This window comes from Pungitius pungitius, chromosome 13, assembly GCF_949316345.1.
Source record: "Pungitius pungitius chromosome 13, fPunPun2.1, whole genome shotgun sequence".
NCBI lineage: Eukaryota > Metazoa > Chordata > Actinopteri > Perciformes > Gasterosteidae > Pungitius > Pungitius pungitius.
Window position 1 is genome coordinate 19,444,062 of NC_084912.1, and position 13,632 is coordinate 19,457,693.

The 13,632-nt window shown below is 43.0% G+C and overlaps 1 protein-coding gene across 5 annotated transcripts in view; it reads left to right on the top strand.

Moving 5' to 3' along the window:
- birc6 (baculoviral IAP repeat containing 6) overlaps positions 1–13,106 on the top strand; it is a 71,518-nt gene extending 58,412 nt beyond the window's left edge. For all 5 annotated transcript variants that reach the window (XM_037466103.2, XM_037466105.2, XM_037466106.2 and 2 more), the window contains exons 68-73: positions 585–802; positions 2,729–2,890; positions 4,057–4,134; positions 5,238–5,426; positions 10,127–10,261; positions 11,950–13,106. In XM_037466103.2, the coding sequence (XP_037322000.2) occupies positions 585–802; positions 2,729–2,890; positions 4,057–4,134; positions 5,238–5,426; positions 10,127–10,261; positions 11,950–12,129 (962 nt within the window). In that variant the 3' untranslated portion in view covers positions 12,130–13,106. The remainder of the gene's footprint in view (positions 1–584; positions 803–2,728; positions 2,891–4,056; positions 4,135–5,237; positions 5,427–10,126; positions 10,262–11,949) is intronic.
- Positions 13,107–13,632: the final 526 nt, after the last annotated feature.

Below are 13,632 nucleotides of genomic sequence, written 5' to 3' on the forward strand. Positions count from 1 at the left end.
TGATGGGAACATTCGGTGTAACGTTTCGCCCTCACTAGTGATGGGAACATTCGGTGTAACGTTTCGCCCTCACTAGTGATGGGAACATTCGGTGTAACGTTTCGCCCTCACTAGTGATGGGAACGTTCACTCACTAGTGATGGGAACGTTCACTCACTAGTGATGGGAACGTTCACTCACTAGTGATGGGAACGTTCACTCACTAGTGATGGGAACGTTTCGCACTCACTAGTGATGGGAACGTTTCGCACTCACTAGTGATGGGAACATTCGGTGTAACGTTTCGCCCTCACTAGTGATGGGAACATTCGGTGTAACGTTTCGCCCTCACTAGTGATGGGAACGTTCACTCACTAGTGATGGGAACGTTCACTCACTAGTGATGGGAACGTTCACTCACTAGTGATGGGAACGTTTCGCACTCAATAGTGATGGGAACGTTCGGTGTAACGTTTCGCACTCACTAGTGATGGGAACGTTCACCTAACCCAGCAAGCAAGACACCTAACCCCTCGTGATGGGTACGTTCTGTGTAACTTTCCCCTCTCACTCCACAGCTTCTTTACTCTGGTTTCTATTTTCAGACACCTTTGAAATGGTCTCGGAGGACGAGGATGGAAAAGTGATGTTTAAGGTCAACTACCACTACATTTCTCAGGTGAAGAATGCAAGCGATACAAACAGTGCAGCCCGATCCCGCCGCCTTGCCCAGGAGGCCGTCACCCTGTCCACCTCTTTGCCACTGTCATCATCTTCCAGTGTCTTTGTCCGCTGTGACGAGGAGAGATTGGACATCATGAAGGTAAAGTTTTGCCTTGACTTATTATGATGTCATGAACGCTTTGTTTGTATGGGGTTGTACGCTGTGACTCAAAGAGCACTGGTTAAAGAACTGATCAGAGACTGTTACTTGGTCGGGTGTTTCTACCATACAACTAGTCAAGATAGCTCTTACTCACTACCCCAGTGACATTTAATAATCGCCTCTCACCCCACTACTTGATTAATGGGAGTCTCCTTTGCTAAATGTCCAAACCCTCATTTATTTGGCTGTGTTTTGGCCAAAGAACAGACTAAATGAAGGCAGCAGCATAACAATAACAGTAAGAATCAAAAGGGATGAACACATTACTGCATTTAAACGTCTGTGTAATAATGTAACAGCACTACTGTAGTAATAGACCTGTTAGGGGCATGGTAATAACCTGAAATGTAGGAAAAATGGATATGATAAAAATGTCTAGTGATCTGAAATAATCTTTTTGTTTAAACTGAGGAAAGACCTTGAAGCACAAAGGTATTCATCTCACAACAAAGCCGAACAATCGTATCGTATTTTAGTTATGTGTGATATAATAGGAACACTATCTGCCCATAGCCAAAGGTCCTGTCACAGAAGTGCACTGTATTGTTGTGCAAACTTGTTCATATAGATCACGAAAGTATCTCTCTCCCTGAGAAAAGCATGGCCTAAGGAGAGCTGTATCAGCAGGGAGGGGACTGTTGCCTAAGACGTGGGAAACTCCTCATCTGTGAGGGGACAGTGCATCGTTGTACACCATCCCCAAGTCCTTACATTAGTATCCGCATTGTTGCAATTACTTAACTCTGTTAAATCGGGACACTGTCACTCTTGAAATGCTTTTACCGCTATTTAGATGATGGCTTCATCATAACAAAAATGAAGCTCTTCCAACTAGACTGGGTCAGATGTGTTGGGTCTGAATGTTCACGTTAGTGAACTGGCTGACAGCGTCCCCTCACAGCAAGAGGGGCACACGTTGGATTCCCGCGCTGGATTCTTTTCTCGGTCTGTCTGTCGACTCTTTAATGTTCTGGTGACCTTTCCCCAATGTCAATTGGATCACCTTAAAGATGACAGTACATGGAAAAGCAAAGTAATGCATGAGTCATCTCAATGTTACAAACCTTTTAAACACTGGCAACAGAAGTAGTACTTTAGACCAGGGTCTGCCTGTGTGTCTCTGTGATTCACTCCATTCTAAAATCCAGTGTTTCCCCCTGAAATTGAACACTGATGTGCTGCATCTGTACATTAGTCCTATATGTCTTGTTGTATCTTCTAGGCTTACAAAGTGATTGTTCCCAAGTTTTGATTTCCCAGCAACAATGGTCATGAAGACATGTGTATGTATTTCTGAATCTTAATTATGGATTAGGTTTTAATTAGACACTGCCCACTATCAGAGATATTAGTAATTTAACTTAATTAAATTTGTATACAGGTCTTTCAAACAACTTGTGCAAGGGCTTTGGTATCTTTGGTTAATGGGCTAATTGGTTTCATTTAGGAAATGAGTTGTTTTATTGCTTCAAATTTCACAGGGAGAACTAGTATTTGTCTCTGCTAATTTCAATTAAATCAATTCTGCGAATCTCTCTGCTAGTTTCAATTAACCCACTTTCAGTGTGTGTGCTTTAATTACCCAGTCTCTGCCTGTTTCTTTTATCAGGTTATTACATTACATGTCATATAGCTGACGCTTTTATCCAAAGCGACTTACAATAATCAACAATCAACTATGCAATTAAAGTGGCCAAGACTTAAAGCCCCACCAAACTCGGAAGAGCATGAAACGAGAAAGTGCAATCTCATCAAATAAGCCGATTTACAACTTGTTATAAATAAGGGTGCCACTGTTATAAGTACAATTTAATTGCTACCATTAGTGTTTTTAGTCAAGATCATCCCTCTTTGTGTTTACAGGTTCTGATCACAGGCCCAGCAGACACCCCATATGCCAACGGCTGCTTTGAGTTTGATGTGTATTTTCCACAAGACTATCCAAACTCCCCTCCCCTGGTCAACCTGGAGACCACAGGTGGACACAGTGTTCGCTTTAACCCTAACCTCTACAATGATGGCAAAGTGAGTTGTAAAAGTCTTTGAGTCTGTTAATGGTAGTCTTCAAATCAAACAAATGAAGGATTTGATCTATTTTAATCGTTGACACTTGAATGTAGCAAATTGTGTCAAAAAGCGCACCATCTTCTAACTCTGTAAATGTGTGGGGGCATTTTGACCATATTTCATTGACAGGAAAAGGGAAACTGCAACCCCTTCTCTGTGATTTTTTTTTTCTCAATACATATACTGTAAATTCCGGACTATACGCTGCTACTTTTTTCCCATGCTTTAAACCCTCCAACTTATACAATGGTTGCGGCTAATGTCTCATTTATTACGGACTGACGTGCGAGAGCGGGACACACAGGTGCAAGTTACAGGCAACCAATGTGGCTGTCGAAGAAGGAAACAGAGCGGCTGCACGTAAACCCGCCATTAATGAATCAATGGTGAGACATTGGAGATTGAATGTGAAGAACTCCGGCCCGGACCACCCTGCGCCAGCAGTCCTTTTTCTGCCTTTTTTATAGGCCGGTGCGGTCTACGTTCACATCTTCTTTTAGTTAGAAGTTGAGGTAGTGCGGCATATATTCTGGTGCACTTTACGGTAGATGAACATGTTTTAAACCTGGGAGGCAAGTTGTAAAAGTAAATTGTGGTGATCTCATTTCTATGTCTGATCTAAATTGTTCTGGTTATGGTTTGTTTATGACTTAGGAATAGTCAAAGAAAAGGTTTTGCCACTATAGGTGTCTAATTCCTTCTTTCCAAGCTATATCATAGAAACCACCTTGAAACGGGTGTCGTAGTATTCCAAGTATGGTGTTTTCAACTAGCATGAAGAATGGTTGAAATAACACTAACATGCATAAATAGAACATAAGGACTGACTGTATAGTGAGAGGTTCTGAAAAATATATCACTTGGTTGTCCATCAAAGCCCGATATGGCTGGTTACATTCCCATTTTTTTCATTCATTGACATTTGGAATTGGACATCCTGGAAGTTCTCTCGGTTGTGTTAGAATATGTATAGCTCTTCCTCTATTCCTGGCCTACAGTCCTTCCAGGAGGATCAATATGGCTAATCAGCCCACATGTTTGATCACATTTGATCAAAGTTATTTAGATACTCAACTAATAAGTTTAATGTGCTTCAACTGTTTGTTTTTTTCTGTGTTAATCAGGTATGTTTAAGTATCCTCAACACATGGCATGGGAGACCAGAGGAAAAGTGGAACCCACAGACCTCAAGCTTTTTGCAGGTGAGGTGCAGATCCATCATGGCAGTGTCCATGACTCTTGAGTTTTTGTGTCACAGGCAATAGTTGATCTCTGCCCTGTCATTTCTCTGCCAGTGGCTCTGTAATAATGGGCTTGCTGTTTCACAGCTGACATGAAGGATCCCTTTTAAAGCCACAATATTACTTTACATTGGGGATAGTGTGAGGCTATTAATCCAACCAATACAAGCGGGTAGCATTCAAACCTTAAAGACCTGCCTGCTGAAACGCATCATGGGATGGATAGACAACGACACATATTGTGTATGTGTGTCTGCCGTGCAGAGAGAGCCGAGAGTTGTAAAGACAGAAATGACATATGGTAAATAACATGTAATAAAATAAGGTATAGACGTTCTATAGTCAAGGGAACCTTAAATCACTTCTGTTGTGATCTGGTGCTAAATAGTAAGTCAAATGTGTTAACTTACCACGCTCTTAGTCAAAAATAAATGATCCGTAGCCTTGAGGGCCCGGTATTCTGATATGTGCAATAGAAAACGTGTAGCATCCAAAGCTGTGCAGACTTGTGTGAACACACTTGGTGACAAACACCCACAGCAATATTGCATTGGTTGCCCTTTGAAATCAAGCATGCCGGTGCTCTCAGAAATAAATACCTCTCCCTATGTTTTTTTTATTTTATTATTCCCTAGTACATAGAGATGTCTCCATTGATTATCATTCTGTTCAGCGTGCTGCAGATCAATAATGTAATATGAGACAGGGGCATAGGGAGTGGTCATCAACTGAGGTGGATTTTAGCTCTGAAATCTGGCTTGGAGGGGAGAGAATGATGCCTCCTTGAGGCAGGCCAACGCATTAAAGCAGCTCTTAACAAAGATCTATCTTAATTGGTCCACATAATTCTCTGCTTTATTCAGCCTCTCTTCTAAATGCTAAGATCACTTGAGAGGCTTCGGACGATGAAGGCACTTGAGGGGATGTGGTCATCATTTACCAATAGAACAGGATTCAACCTTACCATTTGGAAACATTGATTGTATTAGAATGTGTTTTCATGCTGCTCTGCGGAATCCGTTGCGAGCTAACTGTTCCTCCTTCCATGACTCAATCTGCTGTAGGTGCTAGTGTCAGTGCAGTCCCTCATCCTGGTGGCGGAACCCTACTTCAATGAGCCAGGGTATGAGCGCTCCCGCGGGACTCCCAGTGGCACCCAGAGCTCCAGAGAATATGATGGTAACATCCGGCAGGCCACCGTCAAATGGGCCATGCTGGAGCAGATGCGCAACCCCTCGCCATGCTTCAAAGAGGTAGGAATCATTGTGGTGCAAAGTGTTTGGATACTCGATAACTATCTCCCCACTCCCTTCCCTTCACTGGCATAACAGAGAGTCCTAGAGCAGAATGCGCACAAAACCTGTGGGAAAAGCAAACTGGGTGAAAAGTTGTTTTCCAGATCTATATGAAGTGACTTAGACTTGATCACTGTAAAGATTAGCCTTTCATATTCTCGAGGCCTTAAACCACAGTCCACAAACCACAAATCCAGTCGCAGGTATACCAGCACCATGCTGGTGCTTTACCAGAACCTTTGTGAAGCCAGATGCCTTTTTCCCGTTGACAGCCTTAGTGTCCTCTCGTACTGCAAAGTGCCAAAGTCCATCCAGCCATCTTCAAACCACGTATGCTTCATAAATGGTCGCGAGTGGGTCTGGAGTCAATCCCAGCTAACTTTGGGCAAGAGACAGGGTACACCCTGGATTGGTCGCCAGGCGATTGTAGGGCTGACAGAGACAAACAACACACTCATCCACACACCTATGGGCCATTTAGTCACCAATCAACCCGGAGCATGTCTTTGGACTGTGGGAGGAAGCCGGAGTACCTGGAGAGAACCCACATAAACACAGGGAGAACATGCAGACGCCACACAGAATGGCCACTGGGCAATAAATAGTTGTTCATCCTAAAAGTTTCCCTCCATGTTAACTAGTTGGCCTCTGTGGTCTTGTAGTTGTCTTAATTCAACTTCATAGTAAACCTTCCTTTGAACTGTTGAATAACAGCCGTTATTATTTTTGAGATCTGTCAGTTGATGCATCTTGACCTCACCTTGAGCAACCCATACACCGTATACGCATAGCAGGGATTTAGTAGTACAGCAGGCTTAATGTTAGCGCTAAAGGCCCACTGGCAAATTCAACTAGGACTCTTTTTCTTATAACATTATTCAGATGGCTCTTAGGAAATCTTTAACTTGAGGGTGGCCTCAAGTTTAAACCGGACATTTTCCATTTGATCGACACAGCATGCATAGTGCTAAGGTTCAAAATAGCTTTTATTGTACACATAAACATTGGATTGATGTAATGAAAGAGGTCGCTTTTAGTCATTTTTCCATCTTTATAACTCTAAAAGACTATTTATTTTCAAAGTTCTATTGAAACATTTAAGACGTTTGGATGTGGTAGACCTTTACCCAGGGTTCGAAATGAGGGGGGTCTGGGGGGGTCCCGGACCCCCCGTAAGCCATTGGGGACCCCCTATAAGAATTTATTTTTAGATTTTGGGGGGTCCCCGAAAAAATATTAATAGCTAATGGCGTCACAGGTTGTTGTTGTGGTCACTGTTGTTATGGTAGTAGGAGTAGTAACACCGTTTGGAACAAGACTGGCAATACTCAAACAGCATTCCAACAATAAAAGGTTGATACAATATCGCTGCAACAAATATTGCGCTATTATGCAGCATTGATTTTTTTTATATTTTTCCCCCCACCCCTAGAACGTGTGTCCGTGCAAAGTGTACGATGGCCAAACAGTAAACAGGTGCTGGCCCTCCCCATGGAGCCCCACAGCAAACGCCCACTTTAAATAGAGGACAGGTCTTGTTTTCAAGCATGGTCTGATCGAACCATGTTTACCACACATCTGTAACCATGGAACCACCTCACTTAATGCAACTTGGGAGCAGAGTAAGTGGAGTGGCGGGTGGGTGGGTGGAACAGACCGGAAGAGATGGGAAGTAGCAACAAAGATGGAATGAAAAGGAGCAGAGGGACATGAGGAAGCAGCTGCCTCGCCTCCCCTGGTAAACCAGCAGGCCCCACCATAACTCATCCACTCCCTCCACCAGCATCGCTGTGACTACTGACACATGCACTACACCACTCACTCCATACTGATGGCCCGGCCCTGGCAACTGTTGCTAGGAAGTCGCCTTGAGCGCCAGGAAAGCAAGGGACCTGGGATGATTGATAAGGACAGAAGCCCCCTTTAAAACATACATCCCCATGAGGAATCATTATGCCGTGAATGGCATGTTGTTCATTCCATACATTGTAGAGGGAGTAAGTAAAATAGCCAGCAAGCATCCATACTGCTGCTAGAAAAAGTTGTTATGCATTTATAGAAGAATTGTCCAAATGAATGCCTTAATCTGAGATTATTGTGGTCAAGATTAATGCAAAAATTAGTTTAACACACCTTTGTTTACCTACGCTCTCTATTGACCCCTGACCCTTGAAACCGCTGCACTCTGTTAGGTGGAGAGAGCGATGGTTGAAGATGGAGAGTCATTTCTGCATTGGAAGAACTGTGCAGATGAACTCCTCCACGTGTCAAACAGAAAGGGGATGAGGGCAGACGGACCACTTTAGGACTGATAGTGCCTGTAACATGTTGCTAGCTGCTAGGCTGCTTCCATCTCAACATCTACCTGCAGTGGACCACCACTGTGTCCCTAAAAGACAGTGGTCTGGAAAAGGTCCTGGCTACATGTCTGTGGATTGTTGGCACTTCAAACACAGCCGTCAAATGATGGAGAGTTGAGAGCAAAGTGCACGAGGACAGCAGGAAGAGTTGTTAGTTCATGGAAGTAAATCTGTGCCATCGGGGGTTGAAATAAAAAGTTGATTGAATTTCTAGTACTGAATATTTATGCAATGAAATTATGTACCTGAATGTTTTTCAACATTAAAACACCGCAAAAAAATTCAACCTAAAAAAAAATAAATGTTGAAATATTCGAAATGGAGGCTACAATATTCAACCCAAAAAATTTCAACCTTGGCACACCAACATCCGGGACACTAAAGAAGAGCAATCGATTCTAGATTCAAGATCAGGAGCGTGCGTCAACCAAAAGGAGCGAGCACCCAATGCACCTTGGGCTTCGGATTGTAAACTTGTCCAATAATAACGGGGCTTTAACTCTTCTTTATGCCATCAGTGTGGTTTGTGTCTGTAAGATTCCGTAATAGACAGCTGACATTTGTACATTAACAGACTGTATTGGACATGAACTAAGCGGAAGTTAAACGAGAGCGTACAGCCGCTCAGAATACGCCTCTTCTTCTAGTTTTGAATTCATTTAATGATGCTGAGATCCTTCGACAAGCTGTTAGGAGTGATTGGCGGAGTTTTGAATCCAGGAACGCGCTTGAAGAGGCAGATGAGCCGCTGTGTCGTAGTGGGGGGGGGGGTCAGCGGCTTTAACAGAGCGTGCAGACGCATAAACCCGACAGGACATGCAGGAATAACCGCAGTAGCGTCAGTGCAAGGATCCTTTTTCTGAGCAGCACAAGCCGATCTCAGTTGGGTATTAAGCGACATTCAAAGTCCACGTAACGTTTAATGAGTCTTCATGACCATGGTTAAACTTTATTGAGGATCTGGCACAACACAGCGACCTACAAGTAGAGCAGAGTCTTAAAGGGATGCACGTCTTAATGCGAGGCTTTAGAATTTATCTCAAAGGGATCCTGTATTTGCTTTTTGAACCTACTGGTTTGGCTACGCGTGCGTGTTTGTTTCCCCCCGGCAGGCAGGTGTTGTCTGCCTCCGTCACTTGAGTCGTCACACATTTGCAAACATATTGTTGAAAATGTTCACAAATGCACCACATATCCTTCGCAGCGATTACGATTGTATAAGTGAGCACTACGTCACTGCCACGTATGAAAAAATACATAAAAGAGCATTTATTGAAAGTCCGCCATAACCGGGATTCGAACCGCGTCGCGCAAAATAACATTGTGTTACAGAGCAGCTGCACTACACCAATGGCCAACCGAGCTTATAGGATTCTGATTGATTTATATAGTTGTAATAGAGTTGTATATCGTCAGTGGCAAGCAAACGTTTTGGTTCAGGGTGAACATTATATGTTCTTTTATGTATTTCTTCATACTTTGCCACACTGATGGCATAAAGAAGGAGTTAAATTATTATTGGACATGGCTACAATCCGAAGCCCAAGGTGCATTGGGTGCTCACTCCTTTAGCTTGACGCACGCTCCTGATCTTGAATCTAGAATCGATTGCTCTTCTTTAGTGTCCCGGATGTTGGTGTGCCAAGGTTGAAATTTTTTGGGTTGAATATTGTAGCCTCCATTTTGAATATTTCAACATTTTTTTTTTTTTAGGTTGAATTTTTTTGCGGTGCGGAAAACATTCAGGTACATAATTTCAATGCATAAATATTCAGCACTAGAAATTCAATCACCTTTTTATTTCAACCCCCGATGGCACAGATTTACTTCCATATTAGTTCACCATGTTCCACCCTGTGTTCTGCCTTGTAGATGATCAAATATGTGCACTTTGTGTTTAAAAAAAAAATACAATTAAGCATTAATGTCTAAAGTGATTACTCTTTAATAAAATGTAATCTTTAGAAGAAAAACACTAGAATTTCAAAATGTGAGATTAATCTATTGACAGCTTTAATTTATAGTAAACATATAAATATCTGGATTATTAGTTTTGGCCAGCCATGCAACCAAATAGCTCCAACTGCTGCGCTCAACAATGACGTGTAAAAATAAATTCTGCCCTCAATTCTTATTGCGTAACACCCATATGAATGGTACATGAAAAATTCATACCGTAGGGAAATCTTCTACCAAACGGTATACCGCCCAGTCCTACTCGACACCTGTGTAAACCTTTGTTGTCTATATTTAGTTTGATATATTCCCCTGGTTAGACACTGTGCCATATGTTTGCAGGTGATCCACAAACATTTCTACCTGAAGCGGACAGAGGTCATGTCTCAGTGTGAGGAGTGGATCGCTGACATCCAGCAGTACAGCAGTGACAAGAGGGTGGGGCGCACCATGTCCCACCATGCAGCTGCACTCAAGGTAATGTCACAAGATGTACGGGTGGGACCCGGGCAAGAAGCACCGTGGTGTTCTGTGCTACGAGCATGCCTTTCAACTCTTATTAACAGTGAGTTGTCTGCAGGGGAAAGCGTGCTCTCGACAGACACAAGAGCGCAAAACACACACTCAGATACTCTCACTCCGACACAATAAGCACCACCCACACACAGTGTGTGTCTCCAGCAGCTCTCATCTCTGGTGCTAAATAAACTCTGACAATCCCCTCTGTAATTAATCCTGCTCCACTGATAACAGCCCCCGCAGGAAGGCTCTTCTTCACTTCCTTGTTTTGGGGGTAAAACAATGTTCATCAATGTATGCTGTGTGTTTTCTTATTTTCATCTAGATTGATTGATAGTTTTTGCCTTAATGTGAGCGTTGGCTGTGAAGAGAAAGCACAGACACTAGTGTGACATTCTGCTGGGAATCGAATGGTGGATATTAGCCTCTCAGCTCCCACACAACCCTGATTCAGTTTGCTTTTCTCTTATCGAGGGGCACTTGCAGATCCTGGGTACTCGCATGAAGTTTAGCAGACTAAGGCACTTCAGATGTGTATTAGCTTATGTTTTCAGTAAAGCATATTCCTTTGCTATCAAGGTTTTTTGAAAATATCCTACCAACAGGTATATCGTGACTATATCCTTTAAACGTCTAATTTGTGCCCTAAGCCTCATTGTTGAACTGAGCAATTGCTTTAGGGAAGAACCATGCAGGATGGCTGAATGAAAGAGCTGTCTGAAAAGAGTGCACTAACAGTGTTAACCTGCTGACTAACAGTGTTAACCTGCTGCTGCTGACTAACAGTGTTAACCTGCTGACTAACAGTGTTAACCTGCTGACTAACAGTGTTAACCTGCTGCTGCTGACTAACAGTGTTAACCTGCTGACTAACAGTGTTAACCTGCTGACTAACAGTGTTAACCTGCTGCTGCTGACTAACAGTGTTAACCTGCTGACTAACAGTGTTAACCTGCTGACTAACAGTGTTAACTTGCTGACTAACAGTGTTAACCTGCTGACTAACAGTGTTAACCTGCTGCTGCTGACTAACAGTGTTAACCTGCTGACTAACAGTGTTAACCTGCTGACTAACAGTGTTAACCTGCTGACTAACAGTGTTAACTTGCTGACTAACAGTGTTAACCTGCTGACTAACAGTGTTAACCTGCTGCTGCTGACTAACAGTGTTAACCTGCTGACTAACAGTGTTAACCTGCTGACTAACAGTGTTAACCTGCTGACTAACAGTGTTAACTTGCTGACTAACAGTGTTAACCTGCTGACTAACAGTGTTAACCTGCTGCTGCTGACTAACAGTGTTAACCTGCTGACTAACAGTGTTAACCTGCTGACTAACAGTGTTAACCTGCTGCTGCTGACTAACAGTGTTAACTTGCTGACTAACAGTGTTAACTTGCTGACTAACAGTGTTAACCTGCTGCTGCTGACTAACAGTGTTAACCTGCTGCTGCTGACTAACAGTGTTAACTTGCTGCTGCTGACTAACAGTGTTAACCTGCTGCTGCTGACTAACAGTGTTAACTTGCTGACTAACAGTGTTAACCTGCTGACTAACAGTGTTAACCTTCTGGTAGGAACAAGTGTGTTTAAGTACCGAGGGAGGGGCCCACAGGTTGATGGTGTTTGTTCCCTTTGTCCTGCAGAGACACACGGCTCAGCTCAGAGAGGAGCTTCTGAAGCTGCCCTGCCCTGACGGTCTGGAGCCCGACAGCGACGATTTCTCCGAGAGGAGCTCCGCCCTCCTCCTCAAAGAGTTGTCCAGTCAGGACGCAGAGAAGCCCGGGGGCAGCCAGGGCAGCCACTGCAATGAGGGACAGCTATGAGTCCTCTCCCTCCCGCCCCTCCGTCCCCAGCATCCACCCCCCCGCCCCCCCCTCCCTCCCCCTCATGATGATTATTACTCTCAAAGACTCGCTGGCTTCTGAGCACAAGCCACCACTTTGTCAATATTTGTATGTAAAGATCTACTAGCAGAATAGCGGGGTGTAGGAGACCAGAATGAAATGGGAAGAACAATGGAGTATGCTTCGCCCTTATTGAAAACTTTTATTTACCTGTAAAAGAGTGTAAACATTTTGTGCTTTTTTCCAATTGTGAATTAACCACTGATTGGTATGTTATTAAACTTGTTTATGTATACATAATGGCAGAGAAAAAACAAATTATATAAGGGAAACTACCTTTTAGAAAAGAATGTTTACTGAATGTTAATTTCCCTATTCCTTTTTGACTGTTAGTGAGAAAGAACACTTGTAACCAAGGACATTGGTCATTCTTTAAAGTTACTATTTAAAAAAATGAACGAAAAGGAAAACGCACACGTAACAGAACCTGAGATAAAGAGCCCCTCTGCTCATCTTTTCTTCTTTTGATTTCATTTTAGTATATCTTCTCGAATAAATGCTGAGATGGAAATTCTTAATTGCTATGTTATCCCTTTTACAGGCTCCAAATTAAAAAACACCATGCTCTGGATAAACATTTGTTGCCTCTCGGAGTCACATGGGAAATTAGTTTTGAAGGCATCTGTATGTGTGTTTTCTGTGCGTGTGCAACAATCCTCAGTGAGATACAAAGCTGTGATGTGCCTTTGATCTACACCAAATATTCCAACAGAGTACCTTTACTGATTCCTTTGCTATCCCTACAAAATTAAGTTCTGCTCCGCCTGACATAAAAGTTGCTTTGATCTTTTTTTATTATGTTGAACTTCAGTGAACAAATGCACTTTCTATTTTACCCACTCCTTAGGACAGCCACATTCTCCTTTTACTAGGACATTAAATGGAGCTTGAAAGTATGACTGACTGTGCGAATGCTTCTTTGTGCATGTGACAGGCTGTCCGCTCAGTCCTCTCCCCCCCCCCACCACGAAGAGACCAGAGACACCACCTGGGCAAAGGTGTGCAGGACACGCTGCAGCATGAGAGGCTGAAAAAAACCCTCCATCCGTCCTTGGCACGGAGTCCTTGTTTTATAAGTATTGGGACAGATTTGTCAGATGTATTCATCTGCCTTTTCTGCTAGTTCCTTCTCCAAGCACCTTGGAAGGAAGTGAAGTGCCAGATTCCACAGCCTTTTCTGCAGTTTTAACTAACTACTCCTAAAATGTAGCAGTTGAAGGCCAAATAATTGAAGATTTTCTAATAACTTCAAATATTCACATCTAAATAAATATATGTATAGTATTATGTTGACTGAGATTTTCCGATTTGAGAGAATACCTTGTGGGTTACAGTCCTCAGTACATAGCGGCTCTCAGGGTGGTGTCTATAAGAAAAGTTCTTCCAGACCCAAACGACGCTCCAATGTTGGAGATCTAAACC